Source organism: Culicoides brevitarsis, chromosome 2 (genome assembly GCF_036172545.1).
Source record: "Culicoides brevitarsis isolate CSIRO-B50_1 chromosome 2, AGI_CSIRO_Cbre_v1, whole genome shotgun sequence".
In the NCBI taxonomy this organism is placed as follows: Eukaryota; Metazoa; Arthropoda; class Insecta; order Diptera; family Ceratopogonidae; genus Culicoides; species Culicoides brevitarsis.
This window is the reverse complement of record NC_087086.1, coordinates 1,914,287-1,932,820: the sequence shown is the minus strand read 5'-3', so window position 1 is coordinate 1,932,820 and position 18,534 is coordinate 1,914,287. Positions and strand designations below refer to the sequence as shown.

The following is an 18,534-nucleotide window of genomic DNA, read 5'->3' as shown; positions in this document are numbered from 1 at the left end:
GTATTAGGCAATAATTAATGTAATCTCGTGTGAGTGAATGATCGCTGAGAAGTGCGCTGTGGAAACGGTTGGTATGTTGTTTGAATCGCATTTGTCGATGAATGTGCAAAAAATTATACGAAAGAACGTTCAAGAGTTGAAGGTCATTTTTACCGGTTTTTTTCGCAATTTTTCAGTTAATAAAAAATTTCAAATTTGTTTTTTTTTATTTTTTTTTCTCTCAGTTCTAATTTTTTGTTGATTTTTGCATTGATGAGATAATAAAAGTTGAATTTCAAGTTAAAAAATTTTTATAATGGAAAATTTGTGCGTTTTTTTTAAATTTTAAAGCTAAATTTGCATTAAATATTTAATTTTAATTTCAAATTTGATAAATTTTAATGAAAAATGCTCATATCTTCATTTTTTTTCTTTAAAATATTATTAGAACGTCTTAAAATTAAAAATTTTTACCTCTGAATGACTTTTTAATGATTTTTGTTATAATTAGAAGTCTTTTAAAATATTTTTTAAACTACCTGAATACAAAAATTTCCTAAAACTCTTCATTCGTTGCCAAAAATCATACAATTACGTCTTATTCATTACTTAAAACATTCAAAAACTCACCCTTTTTCTTTGTGTTTACGTCTTCTTTGTATCTTCAAATCCTTCAAAAGTTGTTTTTGCGACGTTATAAAACTTTTGATGCGCGTCTCTCCAAATTTACATTAATTTTTTTTTCTGTTTTCAATGTCAAGTCTGTTTACCACTCTTTCAAAGTATATTGTTACAATGTTTGAACTTTATTATTACATAACACACTCGCCAAACAATTATTTTCAAGATCAAGTCGCACCTTTTCTCATAAAGACAAAAAAAAAAAATAATAAAAAAAAATGTGAATGAACCACAGCAGGTAAAAATTGTGTTGAAGTCTGCACTGCCAAATTACGACTGACAGACAAAACGATTGAATTTTTTTGGGTATTCAGTTTTTTTTGCCCACTTTCGTTCAAAAAAGGCACATAGAAACATGCAAATGCATGCAGAAAGAAGAAGTCGGATATGGCGAGATTTGAATGTTTTAAAATTTAAGAGGCGACAAAACGAGTTTTGAGAGATTGACATTCGAGTTTGGAGATTTTGGTAGGGTAGATGGACTCGAATATTCTCATTTTCTTGCCCTATAAATAAGTTTATGTTTCTGGTTTTACGCGATTTGGAAGTAAAATAATAAATTTTTGACCTTTTATGGAAAAAAAATAATTTTAGTGAAAAATTTTGATAGAAATTGACGAAATTCATTATTAAAAAATTAAAATTTTGTGTGAAAAAAAATTATTTTGAGACGTTTTATGTAAAAAATTTAACTTTTCTGATGAAAAGTTTTAAAATTATAAAGATTTTGAGTAAAAATTGAATTAGATTTTTTTAAATATAAAAAATTTTAAATTTTTAAGTTTACTTTTTAAGTTGGAGTATTAAGAAAAATCAAAAAAATTAATATTTTCTTATAAAATTGAAATAATCTCTTATCAAGAGTCAAAATTTAATTTTTTTTTTGAATAAAATTATTTTTTTTTAAATTTTTAGTAGAAATTTTGGAAGTCGTTAAAGCGAAAAATTAACAAAAACTGAAATTTTCTCTTTTTTTTAAATTTTATTCTCTCATTAAAAGTAAAAATCTATTGTTAAGTATGGTTTCTTGTCGAATATCGAAAAAAATGAAGAAAAATGTCTTAAAGTAAATTTTCTTAAATTTGTAAAAAAAAATACATCTCTTGTACTTTACGGAGTAAATATTTGGCTTTAAACCAATAAACGTTCAATTTCTTGCTGGATCGAGACAATTTGCGACTTCAATTGGGATCCTTCGTTGACTGTCACGGAGCATGCAACAATTGGTCTCGAAACGCCGCATGCACGTCCCAAAGCTTGCTTCGAACGCACAAACACATACGGAACGTTCTTGTCTTCGCACAAAAGTGGCAAATGCAACAAAATCTCCAAAGGCTCCGTATCAGCTGCCATTACGATGAATTCCGACAAGCCGCGATTCAAGGTTTTTGTTGCCTCGTTCGCTCCGCGACGCAGTTGGTTGTAATTGTGCGCTTGTTGAATCAAATTCATGATTTTCACGGTGAGCGCTTGATCAGCGAGAGGATACGCTTTTGGATTTACTTCATCAGCCTGAGGAAGAAAATTAAAAAGAAAATTATTAAAAACGTTGTTGACATGCTTGAAAAGATTTTTAATGAATTTTGATGAAAAAACAACTTACCATGTTGAAATCTTGTTGATTTTCTTGATCCTTGAGCTTGAATTGATGTTTAAAGGAGGTTTTTTGGTGACTTTCTAATGAGATTATTAATTAAATTTAATAAATCCCTCGGCGTTAGTGCTTCATCGGGTAAATAAATGCACGTGTTGATACAATTTCGCTCGGATCGAAACCCACAAAAGTTGGAAATGTCAAAAATTTTGACGTTTAATGTCATTTTGCTTAAACCGGCAAACAAAAAACATCTTGTTACAATTTTTAATTAAATTTTAAATGAAATTCATTCTTTTATTGCATGAAAAAAGGATAAATTGACGTCGAAAGCTCTCATGGATTATTGGTAAGTTAAAATTTGTATGAAAATTTATCTTTTTTGAGAAAATTTGAGACTCAAAATTTCCATTTTGTCTCTGAAATCCGAGATAAAAGTCCCGTTTTAACGAATTTTTTCGTGATTTTTCAGATTTTGTCGATAAAAAGTCCTGCCAGAGTCCCAATGGATACTTTCAACACAAATCCATTCATTTCTAATGACGACTTTGATGTAGATGACTTATCAGATTTCGAAAGAATACGCAACAAAATCAACCGACGAAAAGGATTCAAGCCTCTTTTATCATTTCCATCTCCTGCAAGCTCCATATCTTCTTCTCTTCCCTTGTCAGATGATGAACTTTTCATGCAAAACATGAAATGGCTTCGGATGTGTGAGCAAAAAGTGCTTCGCGGCGAAATGCCTCTCACGAAAAAACTCCGAGAAGAGCTCCATTCGGCATGTATTTACATTTATTCTGAATCGAGTGGATTTGTTTCCGAGCATGGAATGTCAGAAGAATGTCTTTCTCGTCTCTCATCGATTCCCGAACCGATTCAAAAGCCTGAAGAGGGACCAGATTACAATTTTAAGCTGTGGGTTGAAAAAATGATTCGATTCAAAGTTTGCGAAGAAAAAATCTTAAAAGGAGAGATGAGACTTACAGAACGATTGAAGAACGAATTGGCAGCTGCGAGTATTTACATTCGAAAAAACAGCTTTGGCGAATACGAATCGGATTATGGATCGCAAATGTCGAAGGAAACGATGGCGTATATCGATTCACAATGGATGAGCGATTGCAACGAAGACAGCTTTGCGCCGTAAATCCATGAAAAACACGTTCAGGTGACGAATTCAGAAAAGTGTTGTTTATTGCAACCTAAAATTAGGCTTAAGTTTGTTAATTTAAGAGAAATTTATTTTAAATTTTAATTTTTTTTTCACATTCAGGTCAATTATGATGGAAATTTTTAATGAAGTTGAATATTTGCCCCAAATAAATTGGATTTTTTTAAATGAAATATTGTAAATTTTATCAATTTTTTTACTTAGAATTTCGAAAAAATGTAATTTTAATAATTTTTTGCAAAAAAATTACCTCTTTTTACCTTAAAAAAAATTTTTTATCGAAATTTTTGGAAAAATAATTAAAAATATAATTTTTATATCAAATAAATTAATTTTAAATGAATTTTCATTAATTTTTCTTTCAAAACTCCGAAAAAAAAATTTCTTTAAGAAATTTAAATTTTTTTAAATAAGGAATTTTTACTTTTCAAAATCAATTCAAACATTTTTGACATAAAAATTAAAAAAAAATCATTTTTCAACGAAATTTTAAAAAAAATAATTAAAAGTGTTAATTTTATCTATTTTTTAAATTAAATTTTCATAAAAAAATAATTTTAATAATTTTGTCGCAAAAAAAATAATTTCTTTGAATAAATTTGAAATTTTTAAAATCAGTTTTAAAAAAAATTAATTTTAAAATTTTTTCTCAAAAAAAAAATCTTTAAAATAAATTTGAAATTTTTAAAATCAGTTTTAAAATTTTTGTCTTAAAAATAAAATAAATTTTCAACGAACTTTTTAAAAAATAATTAAAAATGTTAATTTTTGTATCAAATAAATTAAATTTTAAATGAATTTTCATTATTTTCTTTCAAAAAATTTTAAAAATCCAAAAATCATCCAATAAACTTTAACTCTCCATTCAAGAGTTTTTAAATTTTTTGCCCAAGAGACTTTTTGTGATAACTGTCATTCAATCGTCACTCTCTAATTTGTTGAAAATTTACGAATTCCTGCAGTTTTTGTTTTATTTATCCATTTTATATCCGAAATATTCACCGAAAAGTGTGATTTTCATTAAAATTCGTTACCGTCATCAGGTAATTCAACGTTAAATGTGAAAATCTCTCTGAAAATCGGAGTTGCAACAAGAAAAAGTGAAATTTTTTACGTATCATCATCTCCGTGCCACATACAATTTTTATCATTAACAATATCAATCAACGGCAATTATGAATAATTAATCCCGTTGGAGTTGAGTGTTAAGGGGGGACACTGAATTGACCTAAATTCGATGCAATCGGAAAGTTTTTTCCGAGGTTAAAAACTGGTTTCATTTCTTTTGCTGCAATGAGAGAATACAATTACCACAAAGATGAAGTCATACGGGAGAAATTTCATTTTTTTCCGTGTTGTACTAAAGTATGTGCATGATGATGTGCAAGAAAACACAAAGAATTGGATACACACGAATGGTCATTTTATTTCGTCTTGCACTTCGTTCCTTGCGATTTCCTCGTGAAAAAGGGCTTTTTGAAGTGTTAGCTCGTTGCACACACCTGTTTGCGTGCACTTTGCATTAATTACGCTGCAATTCGTATTCCGAGAGATTCTGCATCTATTCATCTTTCGTACAATTGACCATCTATGGAACGAATAATTGGTCAAGGTTCAAGGCTTTTCATGCTATTTTTTCATTTTTTTTTTCAGAAAACCTCGTAGAAAATGAGTGATAACAGTACACAACAAGAGCAACAGCCGGCTCGAGGCTTTGAAGCGCTCAAAGCACACGTCATCGCCAACAAAATCGACTCAGCGTTATGGGCATCGCGTGTTCTCACAATTTTATTTGCCGTGGGTTACGTTATTCCTCTTTTCGGGTGAGTTTTTTTTATCTCATGCCTTATCGCGCATAGAAGCTTATTATCGAGAGATAATTTTTTTTTACATTGCAGCAATGCTCAGTCCGCATATTATAAAATTTTCATGGCAAATGCAATGACATCGGCCCTCAGACTGCACCAACGAATGCCTCGAATTGCCTTTACGCGGGAATATTTGTCGCTTCTGTTGATGGAAGACTCGTGTCATTACTTGTTCTTCTCGCTGATCTATTTGTATGTTGCGCCCGTGATTCTAATCCCGATTCCAATTGTCTTGTTTGCGATTTTGCATTCGGCCAGTTATTCATTGACGTTGTTGGATGTAAGTTTTTTAATTGAATTTCGACTATTTTGGGTAAAAATGCACAATTTTTAATTGAAAATGACCTTTTGAGGTTGAAAAATTAAAAATAATGAGAAATTTTGCGCAAAAAATAAGAAATTGCGAACAAAGAAATGAAAAAATGAACTTTGAACAAGACATGAGAAACGAAATTTCATTAAAAATTGTGCATTTCGTTATTTTAAATTCAAATTTCTTACCTGAATTAACGTTAAACTTCCATTTTAGACTCTTGGGCAAAACTCATGGTGGGGAGCTCGTCTCTTAATCTCGTTGGTTGAGTTCCAAACGAGAAATATCCTTCGTTTGGCAGCATTTTCGGAAATTTTCTTGATGCCTCTTGTCATCATTCTCGTATTTTTGTAAGTTTTTTTTATTAAAATTTATTAAAAAAAAAAAACTTTAATTTTTTTCATTTTTAAAAATAAAGAAAAATAATTTTTTTAAAAATTAAATTTTTAAAAATTAAAGAAAAATATTTTTTTTAATTTAAATAAATTAAATTTTTTTTTTAAATTGGTAATTTTTTTTAAATAATGAAAAATATTTTTTTTAAATTTTCAAAATGATGAAAAATAAATTTTCAAAATTAAATTTTTAAAAACGATTAAAAAAATAATTTAAAAAAAAAATTTTTTAAATAATTTTTTCTTGTTTAAATTTAAAGTTAAAGTTAATTTTGTTAATAAGAAGTTTTTTACGAATTTTTCAATTTTTTTTTCAGGGGTCGCGCCGGAATCATGACACCTTTCATCTATTACCATTTCTTGGTTCTTCGTTACTCATCACGTCGTAATCCCTACACTCGTAACATGTTCTACGAATTGAGAATAGCAACAGAAGCTGTTGCCAACAATCCACGCGCTCCTGCTATGGTTCGCAAAATCTTGCATGGCGGCGTGAGATTTGTCTCACGATTGGCTCCTCCAACGCAACCCGCCCAACAATAAAAACTTTAATTTTTTAATTAAAAAAAAAAAATATTTGGATACGGGACTCAATTAAGACAAAAAAGTTAAAAAAAAAATAGAAGAGCAAAAATTTTTCTATAAAAAAATTATTATTAAACAATCAAATTTTTACTAACAAAAAAATAGTTTGCAGACAAAAACAGATAAATATTTATAAAAAAAATAAAATTGACGGAATTTTGCTTTTTGCTCAAAAATACATAAAAATTATGATTTTTTTATCGGTGAAAGGTTTTTTTTCGTATCTCGATTTTATTCTATATGAAAAATATCACAAAAAAATTATCTTTTTTTTCTAATTGCAGCCAAACTAACGTGACAAATTTTCAGCTGTAAAAAATTTTTTTTTCATCTCGTTAAATGACACTTATTATAAAATAATTTTTATGCAGCATTTAGGAGTTTATGAGTCGTGACAAAAAAATGACAGAGGGAAAGTTTTGATTCATGAACTAAAAAATAATTTTTTTTTTATCGTATTTATTATTTCCAGTTGTAAGATTTTTACACTTTTTTCATTTTAATTTTGTTACTTTGTATTATCTAATATTAAATATGTTGAGATGGACTGTAGTTACACACTTATTTCCCAATTTATTTCGAGTTAAGTAATTAATGTTAATGATTATTAATTAAAAAAGCAAATAAAAATGAGAAAATTGTGGTTGAAGAATTTGCAAAAATGAGTTTTTATTGAAAATTACTTTAAAAATTTATTAAAAATATTTTTTTTTATATTAATTTTTTTTTACATAATGAAAAATATTTTTATTAAAATTTTTTTAAATAATGAAATATTTTTTAAAATTTATTTTTATTTTAAATGATGAAAAATAAATTTAAAAAAAATTAAATTTTTAAAAATTGATTTAAAATATTTTTTTTGTAAATTAAACTTTTTAAATAATGAAAAATAATTATTTTTGAATTTATTTTTTTTTTAAATAATAAGAAATATTTTTTTTCAAATTTTTTATTTTGATGAAAAAACAAAAAAATTAAATTTTTAAAAATTACGAAAAATATTTAAAATAAATTAAATTTTAAGATATTAATTTTTTTTTTGTAAAAATTTGAAGTTAAAAGAAATTTTTAAAGGTTAGAAAAAAAATTTGTATTTAAATTTAATTTATTTTAATTTTATTTAATTTAATATTTTTTACGAATTTTTCCGTTTTTTTATATTAAAAAAAATTATTCAAAAATAATATAATTTTTAACACGACATGAAAAATTAAACAAATCCTTCCTAATTTTTGAAAAATATTTGAAATTTCATGAAAAATCATCAAAAAATCTTCAACTGACTTCGAATCAAACAAAACTTACAAGTTTATTGTACAAGTCAAAATTGCATGACACCAAATTCAATTCAAGTTCAAGCTTGACATTCAACAAAAACCAAAACAAACAAAAGTTTCAAAACGTTTTCCCGTGTTTTCAACTAAAAAATTGCCGGGAAATGGAAAAAACGGAGAAAAAGTACCGTCAACGAAACAAACAACGCCGAAATGCGATCCGTCAACAATTGGAATTCTACTTTAGTGACTCAAACTTAACTAAAGATCGATATTTGAATCAATTAGTTAAAAATTCGCCGGATGGATGTAAGATTTTTATCATTTTTCATGAAATTCAAGTTCAAATTTTTATTTTTTTGTCTTTTTAGATGTTGAAATCTCGGAATTTCTGAAATTTAATAAGATAAAAGCACTTACCCAAACAGTTGAAGACATCGCCAAAGCAGTTTCGGGCTCAGAATTGCTCGCATTATCCGAAGACTCGACAAAAGTCAAGCGCAAAACTGAGTTACAGGTCAAAGCGGATGCCGACGAATGCACTTTGTATGTCGAATCCTTGCCAAAAAGCGCAACTCACGATTATGTCAAAGAGATTTTCTCCAAATACGGCAATGTTGTGTACGTTTCATTGCCGCGATTCAAACACTCCCGAAGAATTAAGGAATTCGGGTTTGTTGAGTTTGAGAATCAAGAAGGCTTGAAAAAAGCTGTCGAGGCGTTCAAACAATGGAATGGCGTTTTGATGTACGAAGATGCGGATCCGGATAAATTGCAGAGCGTCATTAGTTTCAACGAGGAACAAAAAGAATCGAAAGAAGGCGAAAAAGATGAAAACAACCAAAGCAAAGGCACGGAAGACGAAACTGAAGAACCGCCAATGAAAAAGTTGCGAACAGAGTCAGAAAGTACGGAAAATCAGGAAAATGAGGCAAATTTGAATGCGTCTGAGGAAGTCAAAACAGCTGAAAATGCCGAAAAAGACAAAGAACCCGAAAAAAGTGAAAAAACCGACAAAAAGAAGAAAAAATCGAAATCTTCAACGGGAACAACAGTCACGGAAGATAAAGTTTTCGACATCAAAGTCATGCCAAAACGCGAATGGAAGCGCCTTCGCAACAAATACCTGAATCTCCAACGAACGCGTTTCAAGGAAATCAAACAAAAGCTCCAAGCAGGTCGAAAACAGCAAGAAAAGAAGCAACAAAAGAAAAAAACTCCAATTCCATCGAAAGCAAGTCACGCTTCTCCTCGTAAAATCAACTTTTATGGCGCCTTGCCCTTCGACACGAAAAAATCGGGCGGCGAGGAAAACGAAATGATGGAAGTTCAATCGATTCCCCCGAAAAAACCTCTATTTTCATTCGAACCAGGCCTTATCGTGAACATAAAATTCCAAGAACCCTTGGTTGATGTCAAAGAATTCAAGCAAGAACTCAAAGCGCTGACATTCGTCAAGTACATCGACGTCAAAGAGGGACAATCGGAAGCTTTTGTTCGTGTGGATAAATTTGCATCGGCAAATCAACTTGTGAAATTTTACACCAACTCGGAATATCAAACGCAAATTTTGAGCGGCGAAGTTGAACAACGTTATTGGCAAAAGATGATGAGTGATCGGGAACAAAAATTGAACAAAACTGTAAAAGTGAAGCAAGTTCGTGGAAGGGAGAAATTATCAAAGAAAATTGCGCAGCACATAAGATTCGATAATTAAAGAATTTTTTTAAAAAAATAAAAAAAAAGTGAAGTTGAAACAAAAAAAAAGAATTATTTATCTCACCCTCGTTTTAAAGAGTAACGAGTTGCTTGCATGACGGAGATGGTTCTTTGTTATAATGATTGTAAATTACATAAAATTAATTAAAATTTACTTTACACTCCATGAACAGTAATATTTATGGACAATGAGGTAGGTACAATAAATGATTTTAATACAGATTTAAAAAAAATCAAAGTGAAAATTTTAATTTTAAAAAATATTTTTAATTAATTTTTTTTTATTTTTCAAATAATTCAGATTTTTTTTAAACTGAAATTATTTATTTATTTTAATTTAATTAATTTTTCATTAAATTTAAAAAAAAATTTTTTTGAAGTTCAAATTTATTTTTTTTTACTTTTGAAAAAAATTTTGAGAAAAACTAAAAAATTTTTTAATGTTTCTTTAAAGAAAATTTTCAAAAGTTTTTTTTAAAGAAAAAAAATTGAAAATTTAAACTACATTTTTTTTACTTTAGATATTCGATATTCAAAAAATTAAAAACAAATAAAATTAAATTTAAAATAATTTAAATTGTATTCAGAAATTATTTTTAAAACTAATATTATTTATTTTTAAACTTAAAATTTGTTAAAATTTAATTTTCAAAACATTCATTTTTTTTCACTTTTGTATTAAAAAAAAAATGTGAGAAAAATTTTTTAAACAGTTTTTCAATATTTTTTAAAAAAGTATTTTTTTTTAAAGTAAAAAAAATTAAAAATTTGAGCTTAATTTTTTTTTTAAATAATTTGAAAATTTTCTTCGGCTTTACATATTCGATAAATTAAAAAATTTTCTGAAAAATTAAAAAAAAAATTAAATTAAATTAAAAATATTTTCAACTAAAAAAGATTTCGTAAACATTTTTGACAATTGCATCAACCTCATTATTTACAATACAAATTTAATTACTCTTCTCTCGTTAGAACAAACAAACAAAAGGCACATTGTCCTTCCCCGATGACTTGTTCACGTCGCTGAACGAACATTTTCCGTGTCAAAATCATTAAAATTAATCGATTCTTCCTCAATATCATCGTCACCTGATGCGGAGATCCATTTAAATCGAAGTAAAATGCAAAGTTGACCCCTTTTTCGGTCATTAACGTCGTTTCTTGCCATTTTTTTGCATTTTTTTGCACATCGCCAAATCAACATGGAAACAACTAGATTAGTACGATACAAACTTTGTTTACTAAACAACGACGCACAATCTGGTTTCAAGGTACGAGGGAAATCCCAAAAGTTTTAAACTTGTTATGCGGTGTGTTGTAATGCGATATGTGCGATGGTCATTGATTAACACACGAACGATCGAACGTCATTTGTTTATAAAGTTAATTAGATGCACTCGGTGGTTTTTTTAACAACGTTCTTGCGATCGGGTTTTTAATTATGGAGCAATAAATTAAATATTTTATTGGAAATTCGCAGGAAATTGCTTCTAATTGTTATTCGAGAAGTTTCCGTTGAAGAAGTTATTTCAAGTTCAAAGTCCGTGAAAGCGGATTTTTCTATTGTATTTTGAAGATCTATTATCGGATGTTGAACTTGTAGTTTATTGTGACTTCCTGAATGTTCTTGAATTGAATTTCGAAGAAACGTTTATGAAGGAAGTAATTTTAGTTGTTTTGACATCTTCATTCTACGAAAATAAAATTAACGATTTCTGATGTTTTTGATTTATTTTACGGAATTTGTTTATTTTTATTTTTTTTTATTTTATTTATTTATTTATTTTTTCGGATTTTCTTTTTCATTTTATTTATTTATTTTACTTTTTTTTAAGTTAATAATTTTCAATATTTTTTTTTTTTAATAATTTTTAATTTTTTTTTTCTTATCAAATAAAGAAAAAATACGAAAATCGTCTCCTCTTAAAGTCGTTTTATCATTAAATTTTAAAATATGAATCACTTTTTCATACAATTAATGTTGAAATTACTTCAAATAAGAAAAATTAGCTCTAATTATTTTTAATTGTTAACCAATGAAAAATTTTCTGAGCAATTAACGGATGATTAACAAGGAAATTAATCGATATTTAATTGTTTTCCTTATCTAAAGTCAAAATCTTTAATTAAAGTTTTAGTTTAAGTCAATTTTTATAATTTTTATACAATAATACATAATTAATTTTTTAATTTTATTTTTTCATTAACAAAACAAAAATATTAACAAAAGGAAAAAAAAATTAAAATTTTTTTTAAAAATAAATTTTTAAATAACACAATTTTTTTTCAGTTTAAATTTTTTGATGTGCATCTGTTACTCCATTTTTTATTTTTTTTTCTAAATTTAAAAAAAATTAAAGGAAAATTTTTTTTTATTTAAATTTTTAATTAATTTAAGAGGATTGAGTTCATTCTGTAACAAATAAGCCACAAATAATCAAAAACAAAATAAAAAACAATGTGCGACAATGTATCAAATGCGTCATAATTGTCAAATTAATTGAATTATTCATGAAGCAATTAAATTAGTTCTCTACTTTTTTTTTCCTTAACCAACTTTTTTTAATCGTGCCAATCATCTGCTCTTTATGACAAACATTCTCTCTTTTATTTTTTATAAATTTCCATTCGTCGCATTGAGCAAAAAAAATCTGCACTTTTTTGCAAAGTCATCCTCTTCTATTTTTTTATTCGTCTTCCATTTTATGCTGTTTTCATTTACGCAACACGAAATGGTACCAGCTGTCCCCATCCATTCATTGATGATGCAGACAATTTTTTATCAATGTGCGATCCGTTTACTGACCGGCTTTGCAATGACGTCAAAGTAACTCGAAATGCCGAACAGTTAATTCAGTGCACGAGAGTGTCTCTTTGTTTTGATTTGCGTACAAACTTCAAATTTGAAGCGAGAAAAAAAATTGTTTTGATCGGGCAAAAACAAAAACGAGCGACTTAAAAGTGCAAAGACCCGAAAAACTTTGAACCTCTTTCTCTGATGAGAGATTTGTAGATAAATATTTGGAGACTTTCTCCATAAAGACAAAAAAAAATTTAATCGCTCCTTTGAGTGCTCGGTTTTGTAACGTGACATATGGATTTAATGATTGGCACTTAGGTCTTGAGCCCACTCTTGCAACTAATTACAGAGACAATATTGTTTTGCGACTAATGAATGGGCAGTTATTTAACAAAAACACCTAAAAAGTGTGACTTTTGATCTGTGACCAAATCTTGGAACTCTGCTGAACTAATATTTAGTGAGCAAATATTACCGCATCGTAAAAAATAACGTAAGTTTAATGATTTTTTGTTGTGAAATAGAATTAAGCGCATTTTAAATAATTTAATTTCTTTTTTAAATTAATTAATTAATTAAATATGAATTAATTTTTTTTTATTAAATTTAATTTTTTAATTATTTTTTTAAATTAGTTAAACTTATTTTTTTAATTTATTAATTATTTTTTAATTTAATTTATTTTATTATTATTTTTTAATTAATTAAATTTAAATGTTTTAAATATTAAATTTATTTTTTTTTATTAATTGATTTTCTACTTATTTTTTTTTATTAGTTAAATAGAAATTAATTTTTTAATTTATTTTTTTTTTAATTTTCATTTTAAAAGTTCAATATTTTCATTTAAAAAATTAAATTAAATTAAAAAAAAAAATAATTAAACTTAAAAATAAAAAAAAGTTAAATAAATCTTTAATTTAATTATATTAATTAATTTTTAATTTAATATGATTTTTAAATTAATTATTAATTATTTTTGTTTCAGAAATTCAATAGATTTAAATTATTGAAATTTTCACAGACAGACATATTTCGAAATTTTCTCATAAAATTCACTAATTAGCACAAAACCACGATCAATGGCACGTTTTGTTATAATTCTGCAATATTTATGACTCACGAGAGTCAAAAGTCCTTCTACAACAAATCATCTGGCGACAAAAACTCGAGAGAAACTCACTTCCACGTTAATTAATTACTTCAATCTACTTCGATAACAATACAAATAAATTACGAATTTCGTCACCTTCAATAACTCAAACATAAATAGAAAACATTCAATGCAACGACATTAATCATCATTTTTTTTATCATGGAAAACATTAATTAGAATTGAAAGAATTATTTCGCAAGGAGAATTTACGTTTGAAATTTCCCATTAGTTTTGTTTCCTCAAGCGATAAATGAAGAAATGTAATGGAAACTTTTTTTCTCAACTTTATTTAAATTGTTATTAATATTAATTAGTATTGACCCCTGTATGTTGTTGTTGTCGCTCTGCTGCGTATTTCATGACGTAAATTATTGTGATTGATTTTAATGGAAAAAAAATTAAACAAGTTGCCACAAAAGTTGCAAGAAATTCTGAGAAATTTGAGAGCTTTTGAAAATTTCTTGGAAACCATCGTAACTTTATGTCTCTCTCGATCGACTCAACTCACTCATTTATCCATTCGCACGAGTGTGTGAAATAAAAATAACAAGAACAGGTCGATCGTGTACGAAGTTTCGGTCGTCTTCGCGTATCGTAGTGTGCGTGTTGAGTTGCTTAATGAGAAAAAACTGCCGAGAAAATGTATAAAAGCAGGCGTTGAGCGCCATTTGGATCACAGTCAATTAAAACAACTCAAAATAACATCATCTCCTCTTCTATTTTTACTTCTATTCATTTTATAAATTAACTTGGTGAGTTTTCTTTAAAGTTAAAAAAAAATAAGAGTGAAAAAGTGACAGTGATTAAAATTAAAGCAATTAGCTATGTGCTAAAAAATATGTTGCAAGAAAGAAAAATATTAAGGTTCTTTACCTATGCCAACATTCAAGTCTTTTGAAACTGATCGATCGACACGTTGCTTGATCGATTTCGCACCGCTTTCGTGTCTTCATTTTTTTATGTTAATTTCATGTAAATTAACACTTGTGATGAACAAGTTTTTTTCGTTAGATTCAGCAAAAATTAATGCAGTTTTTGTGTAAAATTCATGAATTCTTTTCTCTTAACAAACAAAATTTGTACGAAACCGAAATTTAAAATCATTTCAAAAAATTGAAAGCTGCAGGTCAATAACTCCTAACTAAAGTAGATTTTCAGTACATGTCAAATTATCTTATGAGAGATAAGTTAAAAAAAGAGACAACTTTGCGTGATTCTTTGCAATACGAAAAAACGAAACCGCGGCGGTATTTAATAACTTTGTCTATGTCTCGACCGATATCCTTGACTGACTTATTAAGTTATCATGAATTATTTACTTTAACATTTTTTTTTGTATTTGTTACGTAAAAATGATTCATTTTTCGGTTTCTTATCTCAGTCAGGCATGAAATTTTTTTTAAATTCAATTAATATCAAGAGACACGGAAGAATGTTCTGTAAACCTGAAGGTCTTAAAGGGCATTTTAACATTTTCTAATGCGAAATACGTTTCTGACCTCTGACGTAAAAAAATAAAGAGTTGAAAAACAACAACTATTGAAGTTTCTAGCATTACATAAAATGGCAATGAATCACTTTTTCGTCATCATAGAACTTGTCAATGATAAAAATAGAAACTAGTTCTTAAATGTTGACATAACTTAATGAATGGAGAATTTTTGTACTAAAACGGAGTTTTTTTTATAACTTAACAGAAGGCAGTAATAGACTTTTTTGATCAAAACTTAATAAATTTGATTGAAATTTGTACCTGAAAATTAAAATTTTTTCCCATATTGTCTAGTGGTTAGGATAACCAACTAAAATTTTTTAAAAGTTTATACTTACCAAAATCATCATTGACCTGAAAAAAAAATCAAAGTTAAAAAAAATTCTTGAAACTTTAAAGTAAACTACTTACAAATTCTCCATTGAACGTCTCTCCATTGAATTTTTTTTTCTACCTATTAATTAGCAATTACTCTAAAAAAATTTGCATATTTACTTCAACAAGTTGATCTTAAGCAATCACTTGTAATTATCAGCAAACACGAGACGCAAATTGATTATCATTAAATGCCGCCGCTACTAAAGGTCTAAATATTTTAGACAGGAAACATTTTGTCTAAAGAAGGGCACGAAATTTCTTTATTGGAGCTCATTCACGAATGAGAATCACGGAAACGCGCTTTGTTTCCGATTTCAACATATCAAATAGAATTGACAAATCGTTAAGTAGTTTGATATCGCTAAATAAACATTTTATAATGAGAATGCATGTCGTTTGCGGCGCGTATATATGACGTCGTATCGCAACGTTTCTCTCAAAAGACCTTGAGTTAATTGAATTGTGTGTGTCAATATTTATCGATTTTTTTTTCTTTCGAAAAAATATGACTTTTTTGACCGGATTTTTGTTTTTTATGTATTTTTTGCAGATTAAACGCTGAAAAAGATGAAATTCTTGATTGCCTTAAGTTTGTTGCTTGCTGTTGCCGCAGCAGCGCCCGCCGAACAAAAATACACGACAAAGTACGACGGCATCAATTTGGATGAGATTCTCAAGTCGGATCGTCTCTTCAACAACTACTACAAGTGCTTGATGGATGAGGGACGTTGCTCGCCCGATGGCAAGGAATTGAAGGCACGTTTGCCCGATGCCCTCAAAACGGGATGCTCGAAATGCAGTGAGAAACAACGCGAAGGCACCGAAAAGGTCTTGCGCTACATCATTGACAAACGCAAGCCACAATGGGCAAAATTACAAGCCAAATATGACCCTGAAAACATCTACACCAAAAAGTACGAAGACGAAGCTGCAAAACGCAACATCAAAGTTTAAATTCGGTCAAACATTATTGTGATATACTTAACAAACGAACAAAAATACAAAAAATTCACACGAAAATTTTTTTTGCCCCGTAATTTATGTCATCCAGTGTGATGCAATTTCTTAACAAACAAAACACAAACGACAAACAAAAATATATAGATGAACGACCATCGGTTTTATTAATCTCTGAAATTCCCTCCAAATTATTAAATATTATTAAATTTTAAGCTTTTAACATAGGAATTTATCGTACTTAGTTACTTTTTTATTTATTATGTCGCCAAATGTGTGTAAAAAGCCCCTTTTTCACAACACTTTGTACCCTACTTTATAAAAAAATATGTTAAAAATTAATTAATGGGATAAACTCAATAAAAAAAATTAAAAAAATTATTTTTTTTTTGCATTTTTATATATTTTATAAATTTTTATTGTATTTGCGTTCAAAATATGAGCAATGACAGGTAAGCTCCAAAACTATGCGTTTACGAGCACATGTTTCATGGAGAAAATTGATTCTTATGACTCAAGGAGTGTTTAGCGCGAAAAAAAAAAATTCAAAAAAATTTCACTCATATCTCGGAGTTTTCTTGTTTCTTACTTTTTAGTTTGTTTTTTTTTTTAAATTTTTTTTTCTCAATATAAATTTTTTATTTAATTTTAATTTTTTTTTTAATTTAAATTTTTTTCTTTAAAAAAAAAAAATTTTTTTTTGACGCAAGTTGTTGACCGTGAAAATCATTTTCCGTAAACAATTCAAATTAATTTAAATTGTTCAAACATTTCTCGAGAATCATTCAAAGAATCGCATGTCTGATTAGTTCAAAACTGAATTTTCTGTCTCTCTATAAAAGGAAAGAACTTTCAAGTCACAGTTTAGTCAGTTTTTGATTTTCTAATCAAATTTTCTAAATAGAAAAAAATTTAAAACAGAAAAATGTTAAAAATTTTCCTGATTTCATCAATTTTTGCTGCAATTGTCTTAAGTTCATCAGCTTTCCCTTCAGAACTACCAAAATACGACTCACGCTACGACAACATTGATGTAGATGCGATCTTGAAAAATGAGCGCCTCATGCGTTCTTATATCAAATGTCTCATGAACGAAGGTCCCTGTACGCCAGATTGTCAACTTTTGAAGGATTCCTTGCCCGAAGCTATTGTCAATAATTGTGCGAGATGTACGGAGAAGCAGAAGACAGGCTCAGACAGTGTTATGCATTACATTATCGACAATAGACCCGAAGATTGGGCGCGAATCGCAAAAACGTACGATCCAGAAGGAATTTATTTGAAAAAGTTCTGTGACGAGGAAGAAAACAAGCAGAAACATCAATGCACGGAAGGAATTTTAGAAAAAGATGATTAAAGTAACTTTCGTAATTGTTAGCTTTAGAAAAAAAAATTACAATAAAAAAAAATTGTCAAGTAACGCAATAAAATTATTTGAAAAAATCTTCAAAAGGTAAAAAATCATCGATCATTAAAAATTGTAAGTAAACTTCGACTCATGAATAAATGTATGGTCAATACTTCGATACCCGATCGTTTACTTGATTGCGTATAATTTGTCGCTCATTAGCAATTACAAACGACGACTCGATTGCATTCGAACGACAAGAAACGGAATTGTCAGAAGTTAAATTTAAACGACACAAAAAAAAATCAAATTTACAATTTTAATTATCTTTCAAGTGTCTAATGCTAATTTATAGCATTTAGTTCATTGTCGTCAGTAAAGTCGATCGTTCTTTGTTGATATTGGCTCAGTTCTATCGAGGATTTAAATCAAACTTGACACAATAATGTTAAGAACAGGAAAAAATTGAACATTCTCGATTCTCAGAGAATGATGAACTCAAAAAAAATTATCTTTGCAACTTTCTTGTGGTGTTTCGTATGGAATTTTGTGATAATTGTGGACAAACATCGACTTGTAATGGCAACAGCAATGCCTGTCAAACGAGATTTATTGGATACAATTGACGAGAATCTGTTTATGGATCTATGAAAAAGTGCAAAAAAAAAAATAAATTCATGAATAAATTCTTTTTTTTTTATAAAAACATGTCAGTCAGTAATTTTCCATAAATAAAAGTTTTTGCAAAAAAATAATCAGAAATGAATATTAATTTAATGACAAATCAATATTAATGAAGTTGAAGTAAATTATGGGAA

General features: G+C 27.9%; 5 protein-coding genes across 5 annotated transcripts; 4 read left to right on the top strand and 1 right to left on the bottom strand.

Annotated features, from left to right (window-relative positions):
• Window positions 1-1,622: 1,622 nt before the first annotated feature.
• Window positions 1,623-2,430, bottom strand: LOC134829802 (NHP2-like protein 1 homolog). Its single transcript, XM_063843065.1, has 2 exons — window positions 2,264-2,430; window positions 1,623-2,172 (listed from the first exon to the last, which is right to left on the bottom strand). Exons 1-2 carry the CDS (start codon window positions 2,264-2,266, stop codon window positions 1,792-1,794), a joined length of 384 nt encoding a protein of 127 aa, XP_063699135.1. The 5' UTR covers window positions 2,267-2,430; the 3' UTR covers window positions 1,623-1,791.
• A 60-nt stretch (window positions 2,431-2,490) lies between these two features.
• On the top strand, window positions 2,491-3,805 carry LOC134831398 (uncharacterized). Its single transcript, XM_063845118.1, has 3 exons — window positions 2,491-2,603; window positions 2,727-3,425; window positions 3,531-3,805. The coding sequence occupies exon 2, from the start codon at window positions 2,760-2,762 to the stop codon at window positions 3,402-3,404; it is 645 nt and encodes a 214-aa protein (XP_063701188.1). The 5' UTR covers window positions 2,491-2,603; window positions 2,727-2,759; the 3' UTR covers window positions 3,405-3,425; window positions 3,531-3,805.
• Window positions 3,806-4,339: 534 nt separating this feature from the next.
• LOC134829624 (Krueppel homolog 2) lies at window positions 4,340-6,642 on the top strand. Its single transcript, XM_063842800.1, has 5 exons — window positions 4,340-4,471; window positions 5,082-5,251; window positions 5,327-5,576; window positions 5,826-5,959; window positions 6,322-6,642. Exons 2-5 carry the CDS (start codon window positions 5,097-5,099, stop codon window positions 6,545-6,547), a joined length of 765 nt encoding a protein of 254 aa, XP_063698870.1. The 5' UTR covers window positions 4,340-4,471; window positions 5,082-5,096; the 3' UTR covers window positions 6,548-6,642.
• Window positions 6,643-7,996: 1,354 nt separating this feature from the next.
• On the top strand, window positions 7,997-9,687 carry LOC134831185 (la-related protein 7). The gene is made up of 2 exons (XM_063844848.1): window positions 7,997-8,175; window positions 8,238-9,687. The coding sequence occupies exons 1-2, from the start codon at window positions 8,031-8,033 to the stop codon at window positions 9,581-9,583; spliced, it is 1,491 nt and encodes a 496-aa protein (XP_063700918.1). The 5' UTR covers window positions 7,997-8,030; the 3' UTR covers window positions 9,584-9,687.
• Window positions 9,688-14,207: 4,520 nt separating this feature from the next.
• LOC134832463 (ejaculatory bulb-specific protein 3-like) lies at window positions 14,208-16,758 on the top strand. Its single transcript, XM_063846486.1, has 2 exons — window positions 14,208-14,293; window positions 15,962-16,758. The coding sequence occupies exon 2, from the start codon at window positions 15,979-15,981 to the stop codon at window positions 16,363-16,365; it is 387 nt and encodes a 128-aa protein (XP_063702556.1). The 5' UTR covers window positions 14,208-14,293; window positions 15,962-15,978; the 3' UTR covers window positions 16,366-16,758.
• The last annotated feature ends 1,776 nt before the right edge of the window (window positions 16,759-18,534 follow it).

Bases quoted from the DNA above. Each gene is read 5' to 3' on its own strand.
- LOC134831398 (XM_063845118.1), top strand. From the start codon at position 2,760: ATGGATACTTTCAACACAAATCCATTCATTTCTAATGACGACTTTGAT.
- LOC134832463 (XM_063846486.1), top strand. From the start codon at position 15,979: ATGAAATTCTTGATTGCCTTAAGTTTGTTGCTTGCTGTTGCCGCAGCA.
- LOC134831185 (XM_063844848.1), top strand. From the start codon at position 8,031: ATGGAAAAAACGGAGAAAAAGTACCGTCAACGAAACAAACAACGCCGA. The intron at 8,176-8,237 runs GTAAGATTTTTA...TTGTCTTTTTAG, and splicing joins TAAAAATTCGCCGGATGGAT to ATGTTGAAATCTCGGAATTT.
- LOC134829624 (XM_063842800.1), top strand. From the start codon at position 5,097: ATGAGTGATAACAGTACACAACAAGAGCAACAGCCGGCTCGAGGCTTT. The intron at 5,252-5,326 runs GTGAGTTTTTTT...TTTACATTGCAG, and splicing joins TACGTTATTCCTCTTTTCGG to CAATGCTCAGTCCGCATATT. The intron at 5,577-5,825 runs GTAAGTTTTTTA...CTTCCATTTTAG, and splicing joins ATTCATTGACGTTGTTGGAT to ACTCTTGGGCAAAACTCATG.